Source organism: Palaemon carinicauda, chromosome 25, assembly GCF_036898095.1.
Source record: "Palaemon carinicauda isolate YSFRI2023 chromosome 25, ASM3689809v2, whole genome shotgun sequence".
Taxonomy (NCBI): domain Eukaryota; kingdom Metazoa; phylum Arthropoda; class Malacostraca; order Decapoda; family Palaemonidae; genus Palaemon; species Palaemon carinicauda.
In genome coordinates, this window is record NC_090749.1 from 53,023,048 (window position 1) to 53,045,380 (window position 22,333).

The 22,333-nt window shown below is 36.9% G+C and overlaps 2 protein-coding genes across 2 annotated transcripts; both read right to left on the reverse strand.

Moving 5' to 3' along the window:
* Positions 1–1,081: 1,081 nt before the first annotated feature.
* LOC137619026 (uncharacterized) lies at positions 1,082–10,189 on the reverse strand. Its single transcript, XM_068349225.1, has 3 exons — positions 10,159–10,189; positions 9,770–10,039; positions 1,082–2,103 (listed from the first exon to the last, which is right to left on the reverse strand). Exons 1-3 carry the CDS (start codon positions 10,187–10,189, stop codon positions 1,082–1,084), a joined length of 1,323 nt encoding a protein of 440 aa, XP_068205326.1.
* A 74-nt stretch (positions 10,190–10,263) lies between these two features.
* LOC137619027 (uncharacterized) lies at positions 10,264–22,136 on the reverse strand. The gene is made up of 4 exons (XM_068349226.1): positions 21,983–22,136; positions 10,945–11,060; positions 10,382–10,583; positions 10,264–10,268 (listed from the first exon to the last, which is right to left on the reverse strand). Exons 1-4 carry the CDS (start codon positions 22,089–22,091, stop codon positions 10,264–10,266), a joined length of 432 nt encoding a protein of 143 aa, XP_068205327.1. The 5' UTR covers positions 22,092–22,136.
* Positions 22,137–22,333: the final 197 nt, after the last annotated feature.

Here is a 22,333-nt window from a genome sequence, read left to right on the forward strand (position 1 = left end):
CTACATTTTGTAAGACTGTACAGTACGGGATATAGTGTAGAACACAGGGAAAAAAAAAACATGTAAGTGATGATACTTGTTCTTTAAATCATACTAATCAAATCTGGCTGATTGAAAGTCCAATGCGGCGACCATTTTTCAAGATGGCCACCAATTTAGCTGCCCGAAGTAGACATTTTGCTTATAAATATTTTTAGTTATCTGAGTTTTGTGTCTAGATATGGATTCCCATGTTTTTAAAGTTACTAAAGTAGATTTTAATGGTTATAAAGCAGAGACATTCTTCAAGAACTCAGGCTGCTGTTTTTTCAAAATGGCCACCGGTTGTTTATTTTTTTTTCTATTTTTTTTCTTTTTTGTAAGCTTGGCACCACCGTGTTTAAACTATGTCTAGATATTTTCCAGTATGCAATATAATGGATACTTCGTTTTAATACCAGATTTTATATTGGTTGTTTCACAAATGGATGTTCTATTACATGTCATGGCTGCTTTGTTTTATTAATGGATTTAAAAAAAAAAAGATAATGTTTGGTCTACTTCTTCTGTTATATAAGTTTGAACCAGATTTTTGCTCAAATGTTTTAGTGCTCTCTATTTTAACCTAGTTTGTTTTTATAAAAGTGTTGATGCTTTTTCTTTTTTATAAAAGTGTTGATGCTTTCTGTGGAGAATTTGTAGTGGTTATGCAAATTATTATGCTGCACATTTTTTAAGTTCTTTGTTTTGATGTATTTGCGGTAGTGGTTTAGGCTTGGATGCGTACAAACTTATGTGACCATTTTGCTATGTTTTGAAGAATTTTATTTTTGGTAGATACTCAAATAAAATCAGGTTTTGAGTTAAAGATAATATTTTGCTATATCTTGACACTGTTTGAGAAGGGACCCATATATGTATATAATTTGTTATTCATAATGATCTCTTTTCAAAAATGGATCATATTCATCCATGCTTTGCCTAAGATGGATAGGCTGCAAACAGATTATTTTATCAATACCAGTAAGCAATTTAATTTCCTTATGTCTATTGATTAAGTAATTTGATTTCCATATGTCTATTGATTGTTAGTTTCACAGGATTATGATTTGGCAATGAATAAGGATAATGAATAGCACATGTATCGAAAAGTAGGATAAAATTTTATTAAACCAGTATCAGGTGAGCTACGTTGTTTCGTAATGGGTGTTGTGGGGTGATGTTGGGGTGCAGTGGTTATTTCACCTCCAGATTGTACTGCAGACGCTTCCTGAGCGATTTGCTGTTGCTGCTGCAATGCTTCGGCATGCATTAGTGGTTCATGTACTCTCAGAACTTGAGGTGCTTCCTGGATGTGTGAAACTAAGTGGTCCTTAGATTCAATATGAATCTGAGGCGTATTCTGGATCTGGGTTTGAGTAGGGGGAGCCTGAGAGGTGATGATGTCGGGGGCCACCGTCACAACGTGAACTTGTGGTGCTGTGCAGATCTGGGGTGCTGTATTGTAAGGATGAGGCGTCGTGAATATATTCGATAGAACTAACGTCTGTGGAACTGTGCCAGCTTGGGTTGTAAGGCTGATGTGTTGGGTCGTATAAGATACTGAGTTTATCGGAGATTCTGCATGAAGTTGCACCGAATGGGCTGGGTCTATTGCTAACGGCTGAGGAAGAGCTTGAATAGGAGATGTAACGTAAGTCTGAGGCAAAAGATGAGGAGTGGATGCAGAGTGAAGTTGAAAATCTGTAGGTAGAAGGCTCTGGGACATTTCGTTCGGAGCTGGTGTAGCTGGCGGTTCTAGAGTATCACAGGGCAGAGACAATGGAGGCGATTGGCGCACCTCAGAGGTGTCTCCTCTCAAGCTCATTCGTATAGATGCTAGTGATTTTGAGGGAGATTCGATCTCCACTCTTGGAGTCGTGATGCTGTCAGATTCCACTTCCACAACGTGGACAGGTCCTCCACGCACGGAAGGTGTTCTTGGTCGGTGCCGTCTTGGGGATGTTCCTCCAGGAGCACTGCAGGTAGAGGAACGGCGAGGCAGCGGTGATGACCTTATTGAAGACCGACCGGATGTCACTTGAGTTACTACGACAGGTCCAGGAGAAAATGTAGTCAACAGCTCTGAAAATAATCAAGAGTTAATGATGATGACAAGAAATGGTTATTTCATACAAATACTCTGCTTGACAATTTTGCTGAAACTTACAAATATTTTGCATTATAAAAATTGTGTTTTTTTATGGAAAAAGTTGAATGACTATTTTAGCTAAAGAATATACAGTAGCCTAGAGTATAGGACAGCACCACAGGTGTTCACCAGCATACTGGCCACCATCACAAATAGTTACGGTTAAAGGGACTACAAGTTCTTTTGTACCTAGATGATTGGCTAAGCAAGTCATTGGAAAGGGTTCAAGCTCAACATGTTTGCTTAATCAGGTTTTCGGGGTTTGTAGTCATTGTTAAATCTCAGAAGATTCTTTATTTAGGAATGATAATAGCAACAATTCTTAACTTTTTTTTGTCGAAGATCATGAAAGTCTTTTCTTCTTTTGCTACATAGATACAGAACATCAAAACACATGTCACTGTAAATGTGGATAAAGCTTCTAGGAACCATTGCCTCCAGAGAGAAGTTTGTCCATCTGTGCCATCTGAAAATTAGGTTTTCCCATTTCAAGTCAAAACGGAACAAGATAACTGATTTGGACACACTCTCTATCTCACCAAAGGTAAATCAACTACTCCAACCGAGATAGTGAGACAATAACATTCGTGTGTCACAAAAAAATCTTTTCACAGTTTAAAATACCAGACCTATCCCTGTTGATATAGGTATCACAGGAAAGGTGAGGAGCAATTCTGGACCATTTAAATGTAACGAAGCCAGGATCCTCCAAACCCCTGTCCAATAATTCCCTAAGAGAGAAATCAGCATCAAATACATTGAAGATAATCTCACCATTCATCAAAAGAACTCTCTCTCTCTCTCTCTCTCTCTCTCTCTCTCTCTCTCTCTCTCTCTCTCTCTCTCTCTCTCTCTCTCTCATGGGGATTGCAGTAGGTGTGACCTTTTACGTTTCCATCATATATTTAAGGGAGAAAGTTGTTAAACTTCCAGCCAGCCTCATGACTGCTCAAGTAGTTGAAGTTTGGCAGTGTCTGTTCTTGCTGGCCGATCATTCATGTAGACAATACCCAACTTGTTTAACTTCACATATATATATATATATATATATATATATATATATATATATATATATACATATATATATATATATATATATATGTATATATATATATATATATATATATATATATATATATATATATATATATATAATTATCATCATCACCAATTACTAGTCCACTGCAGAACAAAGGCCTCAGACATGTCCTCCCACTTGCGTCTGTTTATGGTCTTTCAGTGTCAGTCCACGCCCCAAAACATCATTAGTTCGTCGATCTGTCGTCTTCACTTCCTTCCTCTGTGTCTTTTACATCTCTAGGCGCTCATTCTGTTATTCTTAATGTCCATCCATTGTCTGTCATTCTCATTATATGTCCATTTCTTTTACACTTCATTAGAATATTTTCTTATATCTATATCTATACATACATACATATATATATATATATATATATATATATATGTATATATATATATATATATATATATATATATATATATATATATATATATATATATATATATAGATATAAATGGATATATATACATAATATATATATATATATATATATATATATATATATATATATATATATATATATATATATCTATATATATATATATATATATATATATATATATATATATATAAATATACCAAGGCACTTCCCCCAATTTTGAGGGGTACCCAACATCAAACAAATGAAACAAACAAGGGGACCTCTCCTCTGTACGGTCCTCCCAGCCTGACAAGGGACTCAACCGAGTTCGGCTGGTACTGCTAGGGTGCCACAGCCCACCCTTCCCCGTTATTCACCACAGATGAAGCTTCATAACTCTGAAACCCCTACTACTGCTTCCTTCACGATCATCCAAGGTACCAGAGGGAGCAGCAGGGCCTACCGGAACTGCGTCACAATCGCTCGCCATTCATTCCTATTTCTAGCACACTCTTTTGAATCTCTCACATCTATCCTCCTATCACCCAGAGCTTTCTTCACTCCATCCATCCACCCAAACCTTGGCCTTCCTCTTGTACTTCTCCCATCAACTCTTGCATTCATCACCTTCTTTAGCAGACAGCCATTTTATATTCTCTCAACATGGCCAAACCACCTCAACACATTCATATTCACTCTACCTGCTAACTCATTTCTTACACCCGTTCTCACTCTCACCACTTCGTTCCTAACCCTATCTACTCGAGTTACACCAGCCATGCTCCTTAGACACTTCATCTCAAACACATTCAATTCCTGTCTCTCCATCACTTTCATTCCCCACAACTCCGATCCATACAACACAGTTGGTACAATCACTTTTCCCATACAAAACTCTCTTTACATTCATGCCCAACCCTCTATTTTTTACTACTCCCTTAACTGCCCAACACTTTGCATCCTTCATTCACTCTCTGATGTACATCTGCTTCCACTCTCCCATTTGCTGCAACAACCGATCCCAAGTACATAAATTGATCCACCTCCTCAAGTAACTCTCCATTCAACATGACATTCAACCTCGCACCACCTTCCCTTCTCGTACATCTCATAACGTTACTCTTACCCACATTAACTCTCAACTTCCTTCTTTCTCCTTCCAAATTCTGTCACTAATCGGCCAAGCTACTCTAACACGTCTGCAACTAGTACAGTATCATCTGCAAACAACAACCGATTTACTTTCCATTCATGGTCATTCTCGTCTACCAGTTTCAATCCTCGTCCGAGCTCTTGAGCATTCACCTCTCTCACCACTCCATCAACATACAAGTTAAACAACCACGGCCACATCACACATCCCTGGCTCAGCCCCACTCTCACAGGAAACCAATCACTCACTCAATTTCCTATCCTAACACATGCTTTACTACCTTTGTAGAAACTTTTCACTGCTTGCAACAACCTTCCACTAACTCCATATAACCTCATCACATTCCATATTGCTTCGCTATCAACTGTATCATACGCTTTCTCCAGATCCATAAACGCAACATACACCTCCTTACCTTTTGCTAAATATTTCTCGCATATCTACCTAACTGTAAAAATCTGATTCATACAACCCCTACCTCTTCTAAAACCACCCTGTACTTCTAAGATTGCATTCTCTGTTTTATCCTTAATCGTATCAATCAGTACTCTACCATACACTTTTCCAACTACACTCAACAAACTAATACCCTTTGAATTGCAACCCTCATGCACATCTCCCTTACCCTTATATAGTGGTACAATACACGCACAAACCCAATCTGGTACCATTGACAACACAAAACACATATCAAACAATATTACCCACCATTCAAGTACAGTCACACCCCCTTCCTTCAACATCTCAGCTCTCACAACATCCATACCAGATGTTTTCCTACTCTCGTTGCATCTAGTGCTCTCCTTACTTCCTTTCTTGTAACCTCTCTCTCATTCTCATCTCCCATTACTGGCACCTCAACCCCTGCAACAGCAATCATATTTCCCTCCCTATTATCCTCAACATTGAGTAAACTTTCAAAATATTCTGCCTATTTCCATCTTTCACTGTCTCTTCAATTCTTGAACCAACCTTCCTTAATTTCTTCACTTCTTTCCAAAACTTCTTCTTATTCTCTTCATATGAAATACCCAATCCCTGACCACACCTCAGGTCAGGTGCCCTCTTTGCCTCACTTACTCAGTGCTTTACTTCCATATTTTTCTCTATACATCTTTCATACTTCTCTACACTATAACTCTGCAGCTATTCCTCAAAACCCCTCTTTTTCTCTTCCACTTTTACCCTCACTCCTTCATTCCACCATTCACTGCCCTTCCCCATGTTGCCTCCAACAAACTTCTTGCCACACATATCACTTGCAATCCCAGCCAAATTTTATTTCACTAACTTCCAATCCTCCTCTAAATTACCAGTTTCTCTTACTTTCACTTCGTCATATGATATTTTCAACCTTTCTTGATATTTACTTTTTACCTCCAGTTTTATTACCTCTTCAACCCTCACTAGCTCCCTTTCACATCCACCTACTCTATTCCCCCACTCTTTTGCTATAACTAATTTTCTTTCCACCAAAAAATGATCAGACATACCGTTAGCCATACCCCTAAACACGTGCACGTCTTTCAATCTTTCAAACATTCTTTTAGTTATCAACATATAATCCATTAACGCCATTTCTACCACTCCTCCATTTGCCACTCTTACCCATGTATACTTGTTTTTATCTTTCTTTTTGAAAAAGCCAGAACTTATCACCATATCTTGCTCAACACACATCCACCAGTCTCTTACCACTCTCATTTTCACCTGGTACGCCCGTGGTCCGAAAATTCCACCCACGAAAATTCCACCCACGAAAATTTCACCCACGAAAATTCCACCCACCAAATTCCACCCACGAAAATTTCACCCATGTAAAATTCCACCCACGAAAGTTCCACCCATATTTTCTATATTTTTTATTTTCTTTCATTTATTTAATCATTAGACCAAATGAAACTTTGTTTATTTCATATCAATAACTGAAGGTTTAAATGTTAACAACTTTTTTTACTATATATATATATACATATATATATATATATATATATATATATATATATATATATATATATATATATATATATATATATATATATATATATATATATATGTATATATATATATACACACAGACACACACACATATATATATATATATATATATATATATATATATATATATATATATATATATATATATATTGGGTAATTATTTTAAACAACTATCTTCGTTAAACAATCACCATCCTATAGACTAGTATTGAAATAGTTGTTTGTTTATTTTAAAGAACTATCTTCGTTAAACAATCACTATCCTACAGGCTATTCTTGAAACAGTTGTTTGTTTATTTTAAAGAAGTGTATAATAAGAAGTGTATTTCCTTTTTGGCATGTTTACAAAAGCCTTTTCCTGTTGGCATATTTACTCAAGCATTTTTTAGGTCCGTCCTGTTGGCGTAAAATTTGTGAAATAGGTAAGAAGGTTCAGTATAATACTGACCCTTCGTTCGCATTGAAAGTAAAATGCTTCAATGCTTTAGCTTTCTTACCCATCCACGATGTTGTTGATGGATTTGAACTTCTCTGTGATGATGAAGATCTACCAACAGAATTTATTACTTATTTTGAGCAGACCTATATTGGTGTCAAACGTGGAAGAGGTGAACGGAGACGGAGAGTTGAACCTCTTTTCCCTATCGAAATGTGGAATGTATATGAGCGTACTCTAAATAACGTACCGAGGACAAACAATCATGTGGAAGGTTTTAATAGTGCTCTAAGAACGTCGTTAACAAGTATCCATCCAAATTTATGGACACTTTGCTCATCACTCCAAAAAGAGGAAGCTCTAACCCAAACTAAAATTATTCATTTAAGACGAGGAGACGAGGCTCAGAAAAGAAAGAAATATAAGTCTATAAATGAGAGACTTATAAATCTTGTAGAAAATTATGAGCCATCATGCATATTATAATTTCTAAAAGGTATAGCACATTAATTGCATGGTTAAATAAATTTAATTTCTTTTGTTGGATTTTAAATTTGCATAGGTTGCAATACGAAATGGATACAATCAATAAATATTATTTTATGTATTAAAAATTGTCTGTTTCCTTTACCATATGTATAACAGTAATTTCAACCTCATTTTCAATGGATACAATCAATAACTATTATTTTATGTTTTAAAAATTGTTTGTGTTTCCTTTCCCATATGAATAATAGTAATTTCAACCTCACTTCCAATGGATACAATCAATAAATATTATTTAATGTTTTAAAAATTGTCTGTGTTTCCTTTCCCACACGTATTATAGTCATTTCAAACTCACTTTTATGATTAAACATACATGAAAGACAAGAAGTAGAAATTCTTTGTGGGTGGAATTTCCGTGGGTGGAACTTGACGTGGGTGAATATTTCGTGGGTGGAGATTGGTGGGAGGAATGTTCGTGGGTGGAATTTTCGTGGGTGGAATTTACATAGCACCGGTACGCCATACTTGTAAATGACACCTTCTACCTCTCCAGCGCCCACTCTAGCATTTAAGTCACCCTTGACAACAACATAATTCCTTCCACCCAGTTAATTCATTCCAGAACTCATTCCGCTCTTCTTCACTTTTCTCACAGCCTGGCCCATACGCACTGACAAAAGCCCAACATTCTCTACCCAGCCTAACTCTTACCCACATTAACCTAGATGATATCTCCTTCTAGTCCACTACTTTATCTGCCATCCATTTACTCAGCAATAAAGCCACACCTTCTCTTGCTCTTCCCCTTTCAATCACAGACACTCTACCAGACATTCCACCAAACATCACTTCAGCTTTCCCCTTTATCTTTGTCTCACACAAAGCCAATATATCCATCCTTCTATTCCTAAACATACTTCCAATCTCACATCTTTTACTCTCTATCGCACTACATCCACGCACATTCAAACATCCCAAAAGTAGAGTGCGGGCAGCAGTCACTCTCCCCCTAAGCTCCACATCTTTGATGTCTCACGGGATAAAAATACAGGAGGGGGGGTTCCCAGCCCCCTCGTCCCGTCCCTTTTAGTTGCCTCTTATGACAAGCAGGGATACGTTGGCGCTATTCTATTTTTTATTCTTTATCAGCAATTTCATCAAGTGAAAACATTTATGGTCCAGTGCAAGCAAAGGTGAGCGATTGTCTGGGAGCAAACATGGCCCAACAACTCATGAGCCAAGTGTCATACCACTCAGCCATAGAACCAAATGTCAGTTCCCTATCTCAGAGGGACAGTCAGGACATGTTGCAGTAGAATCTATCAGATCTGAGAGAGGATTGATTCCAGGAACTGACCAGTGGCAGGTCACCAGTAAGGATAGGGAGATTTTCTTTCTTGATTTTCACCAAGTAATTTTGGCATGAGGTTGCTACGCCCATACATTTCTCTGTCCTGTTTTAACCAAAAAATACCAAATAACTAATGATTATTATCAGTAGCTAAGCTACAACCCTAGTTGGGATAGCAGGATGCAAAGCTCAGTGGCTCAAAAAGGGAAAATAGCCCAGCGAAGAAAGGAAATAGGGAAACAGACAGAATAGTGTACCTGAGTGTGCCCTCAAGCATGAGAAATCTAATCCAAGACAGTGGAAGACCAAGTAATAGAAGCTATGTCACTACCCAAGACTAAAGAACAATGGTTTGATTTTGGAGTACCTTTCTCCTTCAAGTGCTACTTATGAGCAATTATAGTGCAGTAGTTGACCCCTTGGGTGAAGAATTTTACGGTTATATTAGTGTTGTCAGGTGTGTCAGGAAAGAGGAGAATGCTAAAGATTAGACCAGAGTATTCGGTGTCTGTGTGGATAAAGGAAAAATGAGCCATAAGCTTACGGATCCAATACTATGTAAACAGTCGTACGGCCTAATAACTCTCCATCGGTAGTATCCATGGGTGGCCAACCTACTACTCAATTTACTGCTTACGTCAACCAAGGCACACACAGATTCAACAGCATATACCCAGTGCATATTCCTTGTTCTCTAGTATAATTGAACAGATAAATGAATAAACCTAACCTCTGGAAGGGTGCCTGGTACAAGGCTGGTACATCGTTCCGTGGGGAAGCTCAAGGAGCGAGTCTTGCGACGCATGGTGGAACTGCTGCGATTTCCCAGGAGAGTTGTTCTGCGAGCGGCGGGTGCGGCAGAACACAATGGCTGCCACGACCCCAGCCAGGCCTATGGCCACAGCTGCGGCACCGCCTACGATGGCGTTGACAGGCAATCCACTTCCTTCTTCTACATCTCTGTCAGGTTGGAGAATGTCAATGCTGGGCTCGCTGTTTACTGTTGATAACAATTATAACTATTTCTATAGATGGAACAAAATGAATAAACGTAATTATATCAGCAATATGGGTTTTTCTTCGCAGACTCAAAATTATGATTATTATAAACAACATTACCATTAATTGTATCATTTAGTACGGTTAGCATGTGTCACAATAGTAAATTTTTGAAATAAAAACGGAAAATAATCTTTAAAACCAGTGCATTATAAGTAACTTTCATCAAGCTGAAAAATTACAGGAAACTTTAAAATCAGACTACTGAAGTAGTCTTTGGATGATGATGTTTAAACATATCCATAAACTTTGCATCTATGTTAACCTTTTAAATGAAACTTACAATTTATTGAGACCCTCTCAAAGGCGACTTCCTCCGCCTTTGGTGTGGGCGTTCTCAAAAGCAAGGTGGTCTCTTTTCCACGCCCTTTTTGGTGGCTGGCGTACATGGCCATGACATAATCTCTCCCGCGGGAAAGGGTGCTCAAATTGAAGCGAGGCTTTGAGCTGTTCTTCGTCAGGATAACGGTGTTGCCTTCACGTACCTGAAGAAGGAGAAGAAGTTTATGGTGCATATAATCTATGTATGTTTGTTTTATCCTTAAATTTCACCAATAGTAATTCCATTAACACCATTGCTAGTTTTATATTTATCATCTGCCTTCCTCTTCTATTAATACTATTTTTACAGCTACTACATTTTAATACCATCCACCATCTTCTAACAATTAATAATAGCATTTTCTACTACTACTATTCTTTGGCTATTAAGGCCCATGCCAGCATGAATCACGAGTCTTCAAGCTCAAATTGAAAGGGTGCTTAGCAAATCTCCCACTATGGACAGTAATCATGAAATTGATTTATCTACTTCCTCATTTGTAATGAGCTTATTTGAAATAATACCTCGATATGATACGTGGGAGTCAGTTTCTCTGAGGTTGATCCGGCTGAGCAAGTCACTGCGGCAGAATCGGTGGTCACTTCGTGGTAGGCACATCCCACCAGCTGACTTGGAGGCTCTGTAGTAAGGGAATAATATATAAATAAAAATATATATATACACACACACACACACACACACATATATATATATATATATATATATATATATATTTATATATATATATATATATATACACGTATATGTACATAATACACACACACACACACACACACATATATATATATATATATATATACAACAAAAGATAAAGGAAAGTAGGCTATAGTTGGAATGGCAGAGGTACACTTAGATTCAAAAGTCCGCCGACACTAAGGGGGAATCGCTCGTCAGAGATCTCTAGTGTTACCATGACAAAATAAATAAAGAGTTGGTCTTCTTACTACTTCTTAGGAAATGGGCGGAGCCTTGTCCAACCTCAGCGAACACTGGGAATTATTACACACACACACATATATATATATATATATATATATATATATATATATATATATATATATATATATATATATTTATATATATATATATATACACGTATATGTACATAATACACACACACACACACACACATATATATATATATATATATATATATATATACAACAAAAGATAAAGGAAAGTAGGCTATAGTTGGAATGGCAGAGGTACACTTAGATTCAAAAGTCCGCCGACACTAAGGGGGAATCGCTCGTCAGAGATCTCTAGTGTTACCATGACAAAATAAATAAAGAGTTGGTCTTCTTACTACTTCTTAGGAAATGGGCGGAGCCTTGTCCAACCTCAGCGAACACTGGGAATTATTACAAATTGAGTGGCCATACCTAATACTGTGGTATCATTTGACATCTCGACTATCCAATACAAACGCACAAAACACACACACATATATATATATATATATATATATATATATATATATATATATATATATATATATATATATATATATATAAATATGTGTGTGTGTGTGTGTGTGTGTGTGCGCGCGTGTGTGTGTATAGAATCTGTAAAGGCATGGAGAAATTAATGGAGTGTCATAGCTTAACAATTCCTTCCGTTAGCAGCTACATTAGATTGTTCGGAGATCCGACATTAGTCCGGTTCAAGTTTCATTTATGGCTCGATGCAATAACATATTCATAAAAACACTATAAATGAGCTATACAGGACTTGAGGACATTCAGAGAGAGAGAGAGAGAGAGAGAGAGAGAGAGAGAGAGAGAGAGAGAGAGAGAGATTACAGTAGTTAATATAGTAATTGGTCACCATATAAATTTATTTTTAGACATTCGTGCCTATCAAAAGAAATTTTCGCTTGATATTACAATGTTTCCAATAGAAATTACTATATTATACTTCCAAAAACTCATCGGTATTTTTAAAATGCTAGATTGATAGCTAAAGAATTTCCTCGGCCTTCAGATATTCATAGATAGCAACATTTTGTAATACATAAGGATATTTTACAATAAAATATTTCCCAAGTCATTCAGATTCGCGGCCATGATCGGTTAATATTGGCATTTAAACTGAAATTTTAAATATATACAATAAAATCTTTTCTGTGTGCCAACTCAGTCTGTATCACAGGAGCTTCCATTCGCTTGATAATGACCGAGGCCCTATGGCAAAATTAGAGATAGTTATAACAGAGTAGAGATAACGGAATTATTTTGTTAGATTTGAATACTGATCTAAATAATGATAGATTTCGGAACAAAAATAGCTGTAATTAGAGAGTTATTGTCTCTTGAATGTTTGAAGGATTCGTTAGTAAGAATCCTTATACCAACATTTGTCAGGCTGGAAGTTATACTATTTAGTTACTGTAGATCCTTATCTTCTGTAGTCCTACACATACCCATAAGTTTTCCAGTTAATATGCTCATTACGAAAGTGCTCTTTAGGACAATTTGCCCGTTTGCTTGAAAATCAACCAAGATATTCTCGTTAACTGGAATAATTATAAAGGAATGTGATATAAATTGTATAAAAAAAAATCTGAATGAAATAGTACTCAAAATGCCTTATTTCTGAATAGAGCTAAGAATATCTCGTTTTGGCTTCACAAATTTCGAAAAGTTCCAAGTTGGAATGGTCAAGTGAAGGTGTTTCATGCTGCCGCTCGGGAGAGATTTCTTTTGTAGAGGGATAGTGAGAAACTAAAATTGACTGCCTAAGACGAATACCGGCGCAGGTCATTAATCTTAAAAATACCGAGGATGTTTAACAAATAGATGAATAAAGAATAAATGAAAGGAACACAAATAGGAACTTTATCAAGGGGACTTGAATCAACATTATAAGAAGTAAGTTTGATCTCCAAGCTACGTAATTTTCTCAAGATAAAGCTACCAGTAATTATATAATCAGTGATAACTTACAGGCAGCTTATTATTATAATCAATAATTTTTTGCTTATACCACCTGCGCCTATATTTTTTCGGCAAATTATAGGAGAATGCATTATGGGAAAATTAGTATTTCTTACTTTCATTACAAAATCTCGGAAAATTATGTCGTTCTGAGAACAAGAAACCTTTATATATGATTTATCAATTAAGCAAATTTCTCAAAGGTTTTGCTAAAATGTAGTGGTCTAATTTACCTAATAGAACTCATTTCCGAATCAATTAAGTAAACTCTGATTGTATTCAAAGTGTTATGCCGTCATCAGTATTTACTGCATCAATCATTGATTATTTACTATGCAAAGTTAATACTTAACTTTCGTTACTAACCAACCTTCTAATAACAGCGGCTACTTTATACTGCTGCTACTAGCTACAACAAATGAACTAATAATGAATTAGGTTAGTAATACTGTATTTCCTAAAACATTAACGGTTACCAAATTAGATTGGGGTAATGATACAATATTTTACAAGATGTATCATGAATTTTCATTTAACCTCTCTCCACAACCCCTGAAATACAAATGACTTCCTTATTTCCTTAAATTTTTGAGTGTCGGACTGCCCGGGAGAGGGGTAATCCCCATTACCCCCAACCCCCACCACCAACCCTTCCATTGAAAGTGTCTACCGGGCTCCTCAAAAGAATAGTAAAAATAATTGTATATATATATATATATATATATATATATATATATATATATATATACATATACTGTATATATATATATATATATATATATATATATATATATATATATATATATGTGTGTGTGTGTGTGTGTGTGTGTGTGTGTGTGTGCGTGTGTGTGTTCTGTGTATTTGTAGTGAATACTCGAGAGACAAATGATACCACAGTATAAAATATGGCAACTCGATTTGTAATATTTCCCAGCGTTCGCTGGGCTTGGACAAGGGTCCGCCCATTTCTTAATGAAGTAGTAAGAAGACCAACTCTTTATTTGTTTTGTCATGGTAACACTAGAGGCCTCTGACGAGCGATTTCCCCTTAGTGTCGGCGGACTTTTGAAGCTAAGTGTACATGGGGCCGAATTATGAGTAATAAGAAAAGCAATAGAAACACAAATGGAAGTGGGAGAAATGAAGATGTTGAGATGTGTGTGGAGTCACGAGAAAGATAGGATCATAAATGGTTTTATAACAGGAACAGTCTAAGTGGAGGAAGCGTCAAAGCAAGTACTGTGGCCAGGTCATGTTATGAGAATTAATGAGGACCATGTTTGTAAAAGGGTCACGAAAAAGGAGATGAATGGAATTAGAGGATGGCCAAAGTTCAGATGGAAAAGCAAATGACTTATGCGTTAGAAAGGACGAGATATGTGGGACAGAAGTAGTTGGAGAGCGCCGATACAAAGCATCGAATGAACACAGAGGAAATGGTCCAAATAACGTATATTTTCCCAATGGATACTTTTAACCATCCCATTTTCAAGGAATATTAAACTTTTACCATTATCTCAGAAAGTTTTCAAGGGATGATTTAAACTTTATCCACGAAAAGGATTATTGTAAACCTGCTCATTTCCTAAGGATGTCTTGAATCATATATTTGTAATTGTTTTCAAGGGATGAGTTCATAATTACTATGAAATAGCTGAAGAAGTTTTGTTATGTTATTCCAGGCAAATAAAACCAAAAGCACATCTTTCTCTAAAATCTTCCCATGTTTAAGGAATCCTTGTCCGATCAGAGAGAGAAAAAGAGAGAATTCTCAACTCGAGTAATAACAAGAAACACTTGTGAAATATCCATTAAAGAACAGAGAACTTATACTGGCAACAATACCTCACGCATTAAACGTTGCAATAAGACATCAAGTCACATGGAATCTAGTTATTTCCAACTCAGGCAGTTATAGGCCATAACTGTTTCCATAACAGCAAAATTAAGGAGCAAATAAGAGTTGCCGTAACCGGAAATAAACAATTTTTTTTCACGCTTTATGTGCATCGCCAAGGATGCATCAAGCAGATTACTTTTCTTGTGCCTCGAACAACGACGCCAAGGTCTTCTTTCTTTATGAATGGGCTTTATGGAGTATGACAGTTTTACGACTTTGCCTCCGAGTTACGAAACAATAGGCATTTCCAAGTTACGAAACAATACGCATTTTCCGTTCAAAATTATTGCTCATTTTGCATTTACGAATTAAAATGTTATGGTTGGTTTTGTTTTAGGGATTGGACCTTTTGGTGGAATAAATGTGAATTATGATTTGATTTTAGTTTTTGATCAATCTTACCCAATTTTTTTTCATCTCATCAAACGCTATGTTAGAACATGACTGTTTAATGTTGATATTACATTATTTACACTACTTTGACGGCTGTTTTTTCGGTCCCATACAACAGGGGAACCCTACTCTCGACAGGATATCAACAAAAATATATTCTATACAAATTATCATCTTCTAAATTATTCTCTTTCCAAGATGGATTCGTTCATAAACATCCTTTAAATATATTATATATCATTGTACAAATTTTTTAAATCATCATCAATATTTACTAGTTCTCCTTTCCATATTAAATGATTATTGTATGATTCTAAGAAGAAATGATAGAGGAAGACTTTACAATTCGGTAGAAGAATTATCTGTCGTCAATGGCCGTTGATTTTACAACGCTCAAAGTAGTAGATGTAACAAAAAACATACAACTTTATTAATAAGTATTTTTTCTATGGTACTGTAAAGACAATAAGAAAGACAGGAACATCAAACTTCTGTTAAAATTCGCCAGCATGAGTAAGCCCCAACATCCACAGATAGCACTAATCTGTCTGACACACGTTTGGTTACATAAAACTGTCACTATACTCATAAAAGAAGAAAAGTAGCTGAAGTTTTATATATATATATATATATATATATATATATATATATATATATATATATATATATATATATATATACAGTATATACATAAACTCCTAAACAAGGAATGTCCAGCACATGTCATCTTTTTAAGCACTCCCCAATAAAAGAAAAAAAAATAGAGATGTATGATGAATATTACGTTTGTCTGAAATTATACATTCACATAAGACCCTGATTTACCAGAGGATCACATTTTACTGTCCTAGCCCTGGCCTTTCCTTACATGTACAGTTGGACACAGGAATTCCTGGTACAACTCGCGTCTCTGTCTTTATCCCCGCTCACCACTTCTGCTATCTCTCCCTACACTATCTGTTTGGATACTTGTCATGCAGTAAGTGTGCATCAGGGTACACTTCCTCAGAGTGAGGTATGCCAGGAATTCCTGTCTCCAACTCTACCTCTAGGAAGAGATTCTTAAAGCATGCATTTCATGTAACCCACAAGTTATATTTGCAAAGTTACACGTACTTCCACACACCTTATCATATCTTTTATAAATAATAATTGTCTAAAAAGTCTTTTAAAGGATTAATCTTATTTTTATGTTGGCATGCAGGTGTGTAGTAATGATAATTGCAGATTTCAAATTGTATATATTTTTTTCTGTATAGTAAGGGACAGTTTTCTGACTCAGAGAAAAATAAATTATAAACTCTGAGTGAGAACGAGGAATAAATAGAAATAAACAAAATATAGGAAGTCTGATGATAATAATGTTAATAAATTTAGAGAGAGAGAGAGAGAGAGAGAGAGAGAGAGAGAGAGAGAGAGAGAGAGAGAGAGAGAGAGAGAGAGAGAGGAGGGGGACTATCCTCTGAAATAGGGAGTCCATTCCCGTAGAGTGATTATCATAAACTGATTAATACAACATTAACTCGCCCTGATCTGCCGTATAGGAAGAACAAGCTCTTTTTTCTTCCTTTATTTTCATTGATGGAAATATGTAGATGGCTGGAAAATTAAGTGTTGTTCATTGAACAGTTTTCAGATAGGGATAACTATTTGACCTTGGCGTTAAGATGTAGCAGCTCCCAATAAAAGTCATTATTGGAATAAAATTGAATCATTGAGCAAATATTACACCCACAGATATCTCACGCGCAGGTTCAATTTGAGCTGAGACGAGGGAGAGATGGATAAGGGATATTTAAAGAGTTATCAAAGATGATGTCTTCATTCAATACAAGAACAAAAACAACTAAAGAGTAATAAACCAGATGTAAGCGAATGCAAAATTATATATCTTAAATGTTTTTTTTTTTTTTTTTTTTTTTTTTTTTTGCATAATATTAAATTCCAAATGGACATTAATACAACATTTAGCATGGAATAATGAAAGACAGAAATAAGGACAAAGCAGTGAAAATTATATGTTAATAATGGAATATCAAAAATAAGTGGCAATATTAATCATATTAGTGAACGTCAAATTAAGTAGGGTTTTTAGGATATTAAAATTTGGATAGAAATTAGGGGAAGAATATTCATAGGCTGGATGCACGATCACTGAATACTTTAATACCTTGACTGAATACTGGTGTTAATTATGGAACAGAGAACGAATAGATAATTTGCCTGTCATTTGTTAATATTTCGGATCAATCTCAAGTACAACGAACATTCTAACAAAGGAAGAGGGAAATATCCAAGGAAGAGAGTTGCAAGCAATAAAAGAGTATAAGAAATAATACTAACAAAAATAGACAAAGCCAGATTAGAAGGAATGCACTTGATAATGTTAAAAAAAAGAGAGAAAAAAAAGAAAACTACAGAGGAGAGATTGATGAAAGTTTACGAGTGGAGAGTACTTTTGAAAGTAGTACAGCAACATCTGTGTACGACCGGCGAAGAAAGTACCAAAAAAGCCTCTTTAGGAAAAGGGAAACATTGGAGGGTGTGAGAAGGACTTGGGAGGGAGTGAAGAGGGCTTTGGAGGGAGTGAAGAGGGCTTGGAGGGGAGTGAGGAGGGCTTGGGAGGGAATGAGAAGGACTTGGGAGGGAATGAGGAGGGCCTGGGAGGGAGTGAAGAGGGCTTTGGAGGGAGTGAAGAGAGCTTGGAGAGGAGTGAGGAGGGCTTGGGAGGGAATGAGAAGGGCTTGGGAGCGAGTGAGAAGGGCTTGGGAGGGAGTGAGGAGGGTCTGAGAGGGGGTGAGGAGAGGGTGGGAAGGAGTGAGGAGGGTCTGAAGGGAGTTAGGAGGGGTTGGGAAGGAGTGAGGAGGACTTGGGAGGGCCTGGGAGGGAGTGAGGAGGGCTTTGGAGGGGGAAATGATGGGTTGGGAAGGAGTGAGGAGGACTTGGGAGGGCCTGGGAGGGAGAAATGATGGCTTGGGAGGGAGGGAGGGAGTGAGAAGGGCTTAGGAGGGAGTGAGAAGGGCTTGGGAGGTAGTGAAGAGGGTCTGGGAGGGGGTGAGGATGGTTGGGAGGGAGTGAGGAGGGCATGGGAAGGAGTGAGGAGGGTCTTAAGGGAGTGAGGAGGGCTTGGGAAGGACTAAAGAGGACTTGGGAGGGCCTGGGAGGGAGTGAGGAGGACTTTGGAGGGAGCAGGGAGGGCTTGGGAGGGAGGGAGGGAGTGAGGAGGGCTTGGGAGGGAGGGAGAGTGTGAGGAGGGATTGGGAGGAGGTGAGGAGGGCCTGGGAGGGAGCAAGGAGGGCCAATGAGGGAGTGAGGAGGGCCTGAGAGGGAGTGAGGATGGCTTGGGAGGGAGCAAGTAGGGCTTGGGAGGGAGCAAGGAGGGCTTGGGAGGGAGCAAGGGAGCAAGGAGGGCTTTGGAGGGAGCAAGGGAGCAAAGAGGGCTTGAGAGGAAGGAAGCAAGGGGGGATTGGGAGGGAGGGAGGGAGTGAGTGAGGATGGCGTGAGAGGGAATGAGGAGGGCCTGGGAGGGAGTGAGGAGGGCCTGGGAGGAAGTGACGAGGGCAGAGAGGGAGCAACGAGGGCTTCAGGGGAAGTGAGGATGGCTTGTGAGGGAGTGAAGAGAGCCTGTGAGAGAGTGAGGAGAGTGTGTCAGGGAGTGAGGAGACTGTGTGAGGGAGTGAGGAGAGCGAGTGAGGGAGTGAGGAGGGCTTGGAAGGGAGTGAGGAGGGCTTGGAAGGGAGTGAGGCAGTGAGGAAGCCCTGAGAGGGAGTGACGGTGGCTTCAGAGGAACCTATTAGGGGATAAAGATCAAGAGGGAGGCAGATAATTAGATGGCGAGATAAGGTGAAAGATGATATGGAGAGAAGAGGTTTGGTGGAAGAGGAAGATGCCTTTCATAGAAAGCACTGGAGAAGACGCATCAGGCAACCGATCCCTTAATGTAGGGATAACGCTGGGAAAGAAGAGTGAGGGAATCATTGGAAAATATATATGATCAAAGGAAGGAAAATTTGCGAGCTAATTAAGAAAATGGCATAAGAAGCAAAAGAAACAAGAATATAATGTTAGAATAAGGAATTTCTAAAATATACCCGAGATAAAAAATATTTGCATTGAAAAAGGAACGAAACTTATTGAAAAAGAAGGCAAAGAAGAATGATTAAATATTATACAATCATATAGCAAACATGAAAATAAATGAAGACAGTAAGGAATAATGAAAAAAAAAAAAAAGATAGATTATGGAAACGAAATGGCTGAACTAGACAATAACAGGAGCGTATGAACATAACAATTAAAGAGATACTAAGAAATAAAAAATAGAACGATTGGAGAAACCAATAATTATCACTAGTAAATTCAAGGACTTTATTACAATAGAGGCAAAGACAGCAACAGTACTTTTGTGTCCCAAAACCTGAGGTTCACAACGAACTGATGAATAATGAAGCGAGTTTAGAAATGTTACTAAAATAAATTAGCGGCAGAAGAAAAACCAATAAATCTTTTTATAGTCTATATATGAATTGTCTGTTTTAATGTTGGTAATGTTTTAAAAAACTATTTTAATTTTTCAATACTTCTTATATCGTTCATTTATTTCCTTTGTTTCTTTTCCTCACCGGGCTATTTTTTCTCTGTTGGAGCCCTTGGGCTTATAGCATCATGCTTTTCCAGCTAGGATTGGCTACTGATAATAATAATAATAATAATAATAATAATAATAATAATAATAACTGGAGGAGACCAAAAACAAAAAATATTGGAAATAAAAAAAAAGATATATGGAAAAAGCTTTAGGTATAATATCAAATAATAATAATGATAATAAAAGAGGAAATTAAAAAAAACACATGAAAAACAATTATGAATGTAAAGTAAGATTCACAAGAGGAGACAAAATAGAACATTCATTTTACAATTTTTTGTTAAAAAGAGCTAAATTAATGAAAATATAACACAATAGTAACTGCTACAGCCTTTAGTAAGGTTTCTGACTTGCTAAAAAGGGGGACACTGATGTAAGTTATAAGAGGAAGAAAAAAATATATAGAATTCCCCGAAAATCATAAATGTTATCTCGCACAAACCAGTGCGTAAAAAAAAAAATTGATTTAGGGGAGGGTCTGTGAGAAATAAAATTTGCTAGTGAAATAAGACAAGAAGCACAGGATCAACATCACTGTGTAAGCTGGTCCCATGAAGGGCAATGAAAAGGGTAGAAGAGAAAGGGAGAATTTAAAAAAAAGAGTTAGCATTGACAGAGCCATTGTGCTTTTGGTAGAGAGGGTACTATAGAAAATGCGAAATATCATATTCAGCTCCTAAAGGAAACTGGGTACACATTGGGCATTAGAAATATACCAAGAAAAGGGAACATTAAGATATATAATAAGGAAAGATATTCTGGTCGTATAGAGGGCAATAGAGTAGTACAAAATATATTCTATTTTGGCATTGAACTGGATTGTTAGAGGAGTATATTCCAAACGCAAGAAAATGGAAATGATTTTAATTGCCTCAAAACCAGTAAACCTAACAATGGCAAGTATAAAGAAAAAATAGTAATAAAAGAAAAAATTTTGAAGGGCACTAAAATACCATCTAATTTGTATGGAACATATATAATAAATGTGAAGACACAGTAAAGAGAAAAAATATACAAGGATAGAAATTGGGGATTAATGGAAAATATTACAAGCAAATGAAAATACAGGTATTTCATCAATTATGGAAGTAATAGGGACATCATCCATGAAAACCGGGTATAGATGTGAAGCTGGAGTGCAAAGATATGAAAAAATAATATAACATTTATTGTACAAGGAAAAGTATTTCAGAACTAAACATGAATATATGACAGATAAAAAAAAAATATGCCAAATTTAGCATATGGAAAGACCTTGAAAATATACAGGAAATTGGAGGAAAACTCTAAAATACAAATTATTTGCTCTCGGTAATATCTTTCTCTCACACATACACACACACACACACACAAATGAAAATTAAACATATGAAAACACACATGATGACCTATAAATTGCAATATATACCTCTTCTGTTTCTTTGCCAAGCATATATAAACGAGAAAATTGAATTAACATGGGAACAGCATTCACCTGTATAAGACAGTTATAAAATAGTTGTCCATGTTTTATTCAGTGAAGATAATTGTGGATAAAAAACAAATCTGTATAATGTAAAAGACAAAATAAAATAAAGAAATATACAAACATGAACACCCAAGGAGCCTTTGAATAAACTAAGCATTAAACCAAATATCTGTAGATTTATTGGATTTGAACTCACCAACTAAGGAGATGGAGAAGACGCAGGGATGAGACGACCCTCCAACATCATTGGTGGCGGAGCACTTGACCCATTGGTTCATCCCATTTCCAGACACGTTAGCAGCCATCACCCAGCCCTCTGAGGATAGACCTTTGTCCTGGTGTCGTAGGGCCGATTCTTGTACGGAAGAGAAAGACCATTACTATCCATACTATCCAGAGACGCAATGTGTATCTATATACATTTTCTGTGTTGTGGTACCCTACTAGAAACGTCCCTGTCTGGAGTTCTACTGGACTTGGATTCGAAACACGCTCAAGCTTGATAGTTTCGTGTAGTGAGAAGATCCATTACAATCCAGAGACGCAA

Coding starts and splice junctions, on each gene's coding strand:
- LOC137619026 (XM_068349225.1), bottom strand. CDS start 10,189: ATGCTAACCGTACTAAATGATACAATTAATG. Junction 10,040..10,158: donor ACTAAATGATACAATTAATG/GTAATGTTGTTT, acceptor TGTTATCAACAG/TAAACAGCGAGCCCAGCATT. Junction 2,104..9,769: donor TACCAGGCACCCTTCCAGAG/GTTAGGTTTATT, acceptor GATTATTTTCAG/AGCTGTTGACTACATTTTCT.
- LOC137619027 (XM_068349226.1), bottom strand. CDS start 22,091: ATGGCTGCTAACGTGTCTGGAAATGGGATGAACCAATGGGTCAAGTGC. Junction 11,061..21,982: donor CTTCTCCATCTCCTTAGTTG/GTGAGTTCAAAT, acceptor CCCTTACTACAG/AGCCTCCAAGTCAGCTGGTG. Junction 10,584..10,944: donor CTCCCACGTATCATATCGAG/GTATTATTTCAA, acceptor CTCCTTCTTCAG/GTACGTGAAGGCAACACCGT.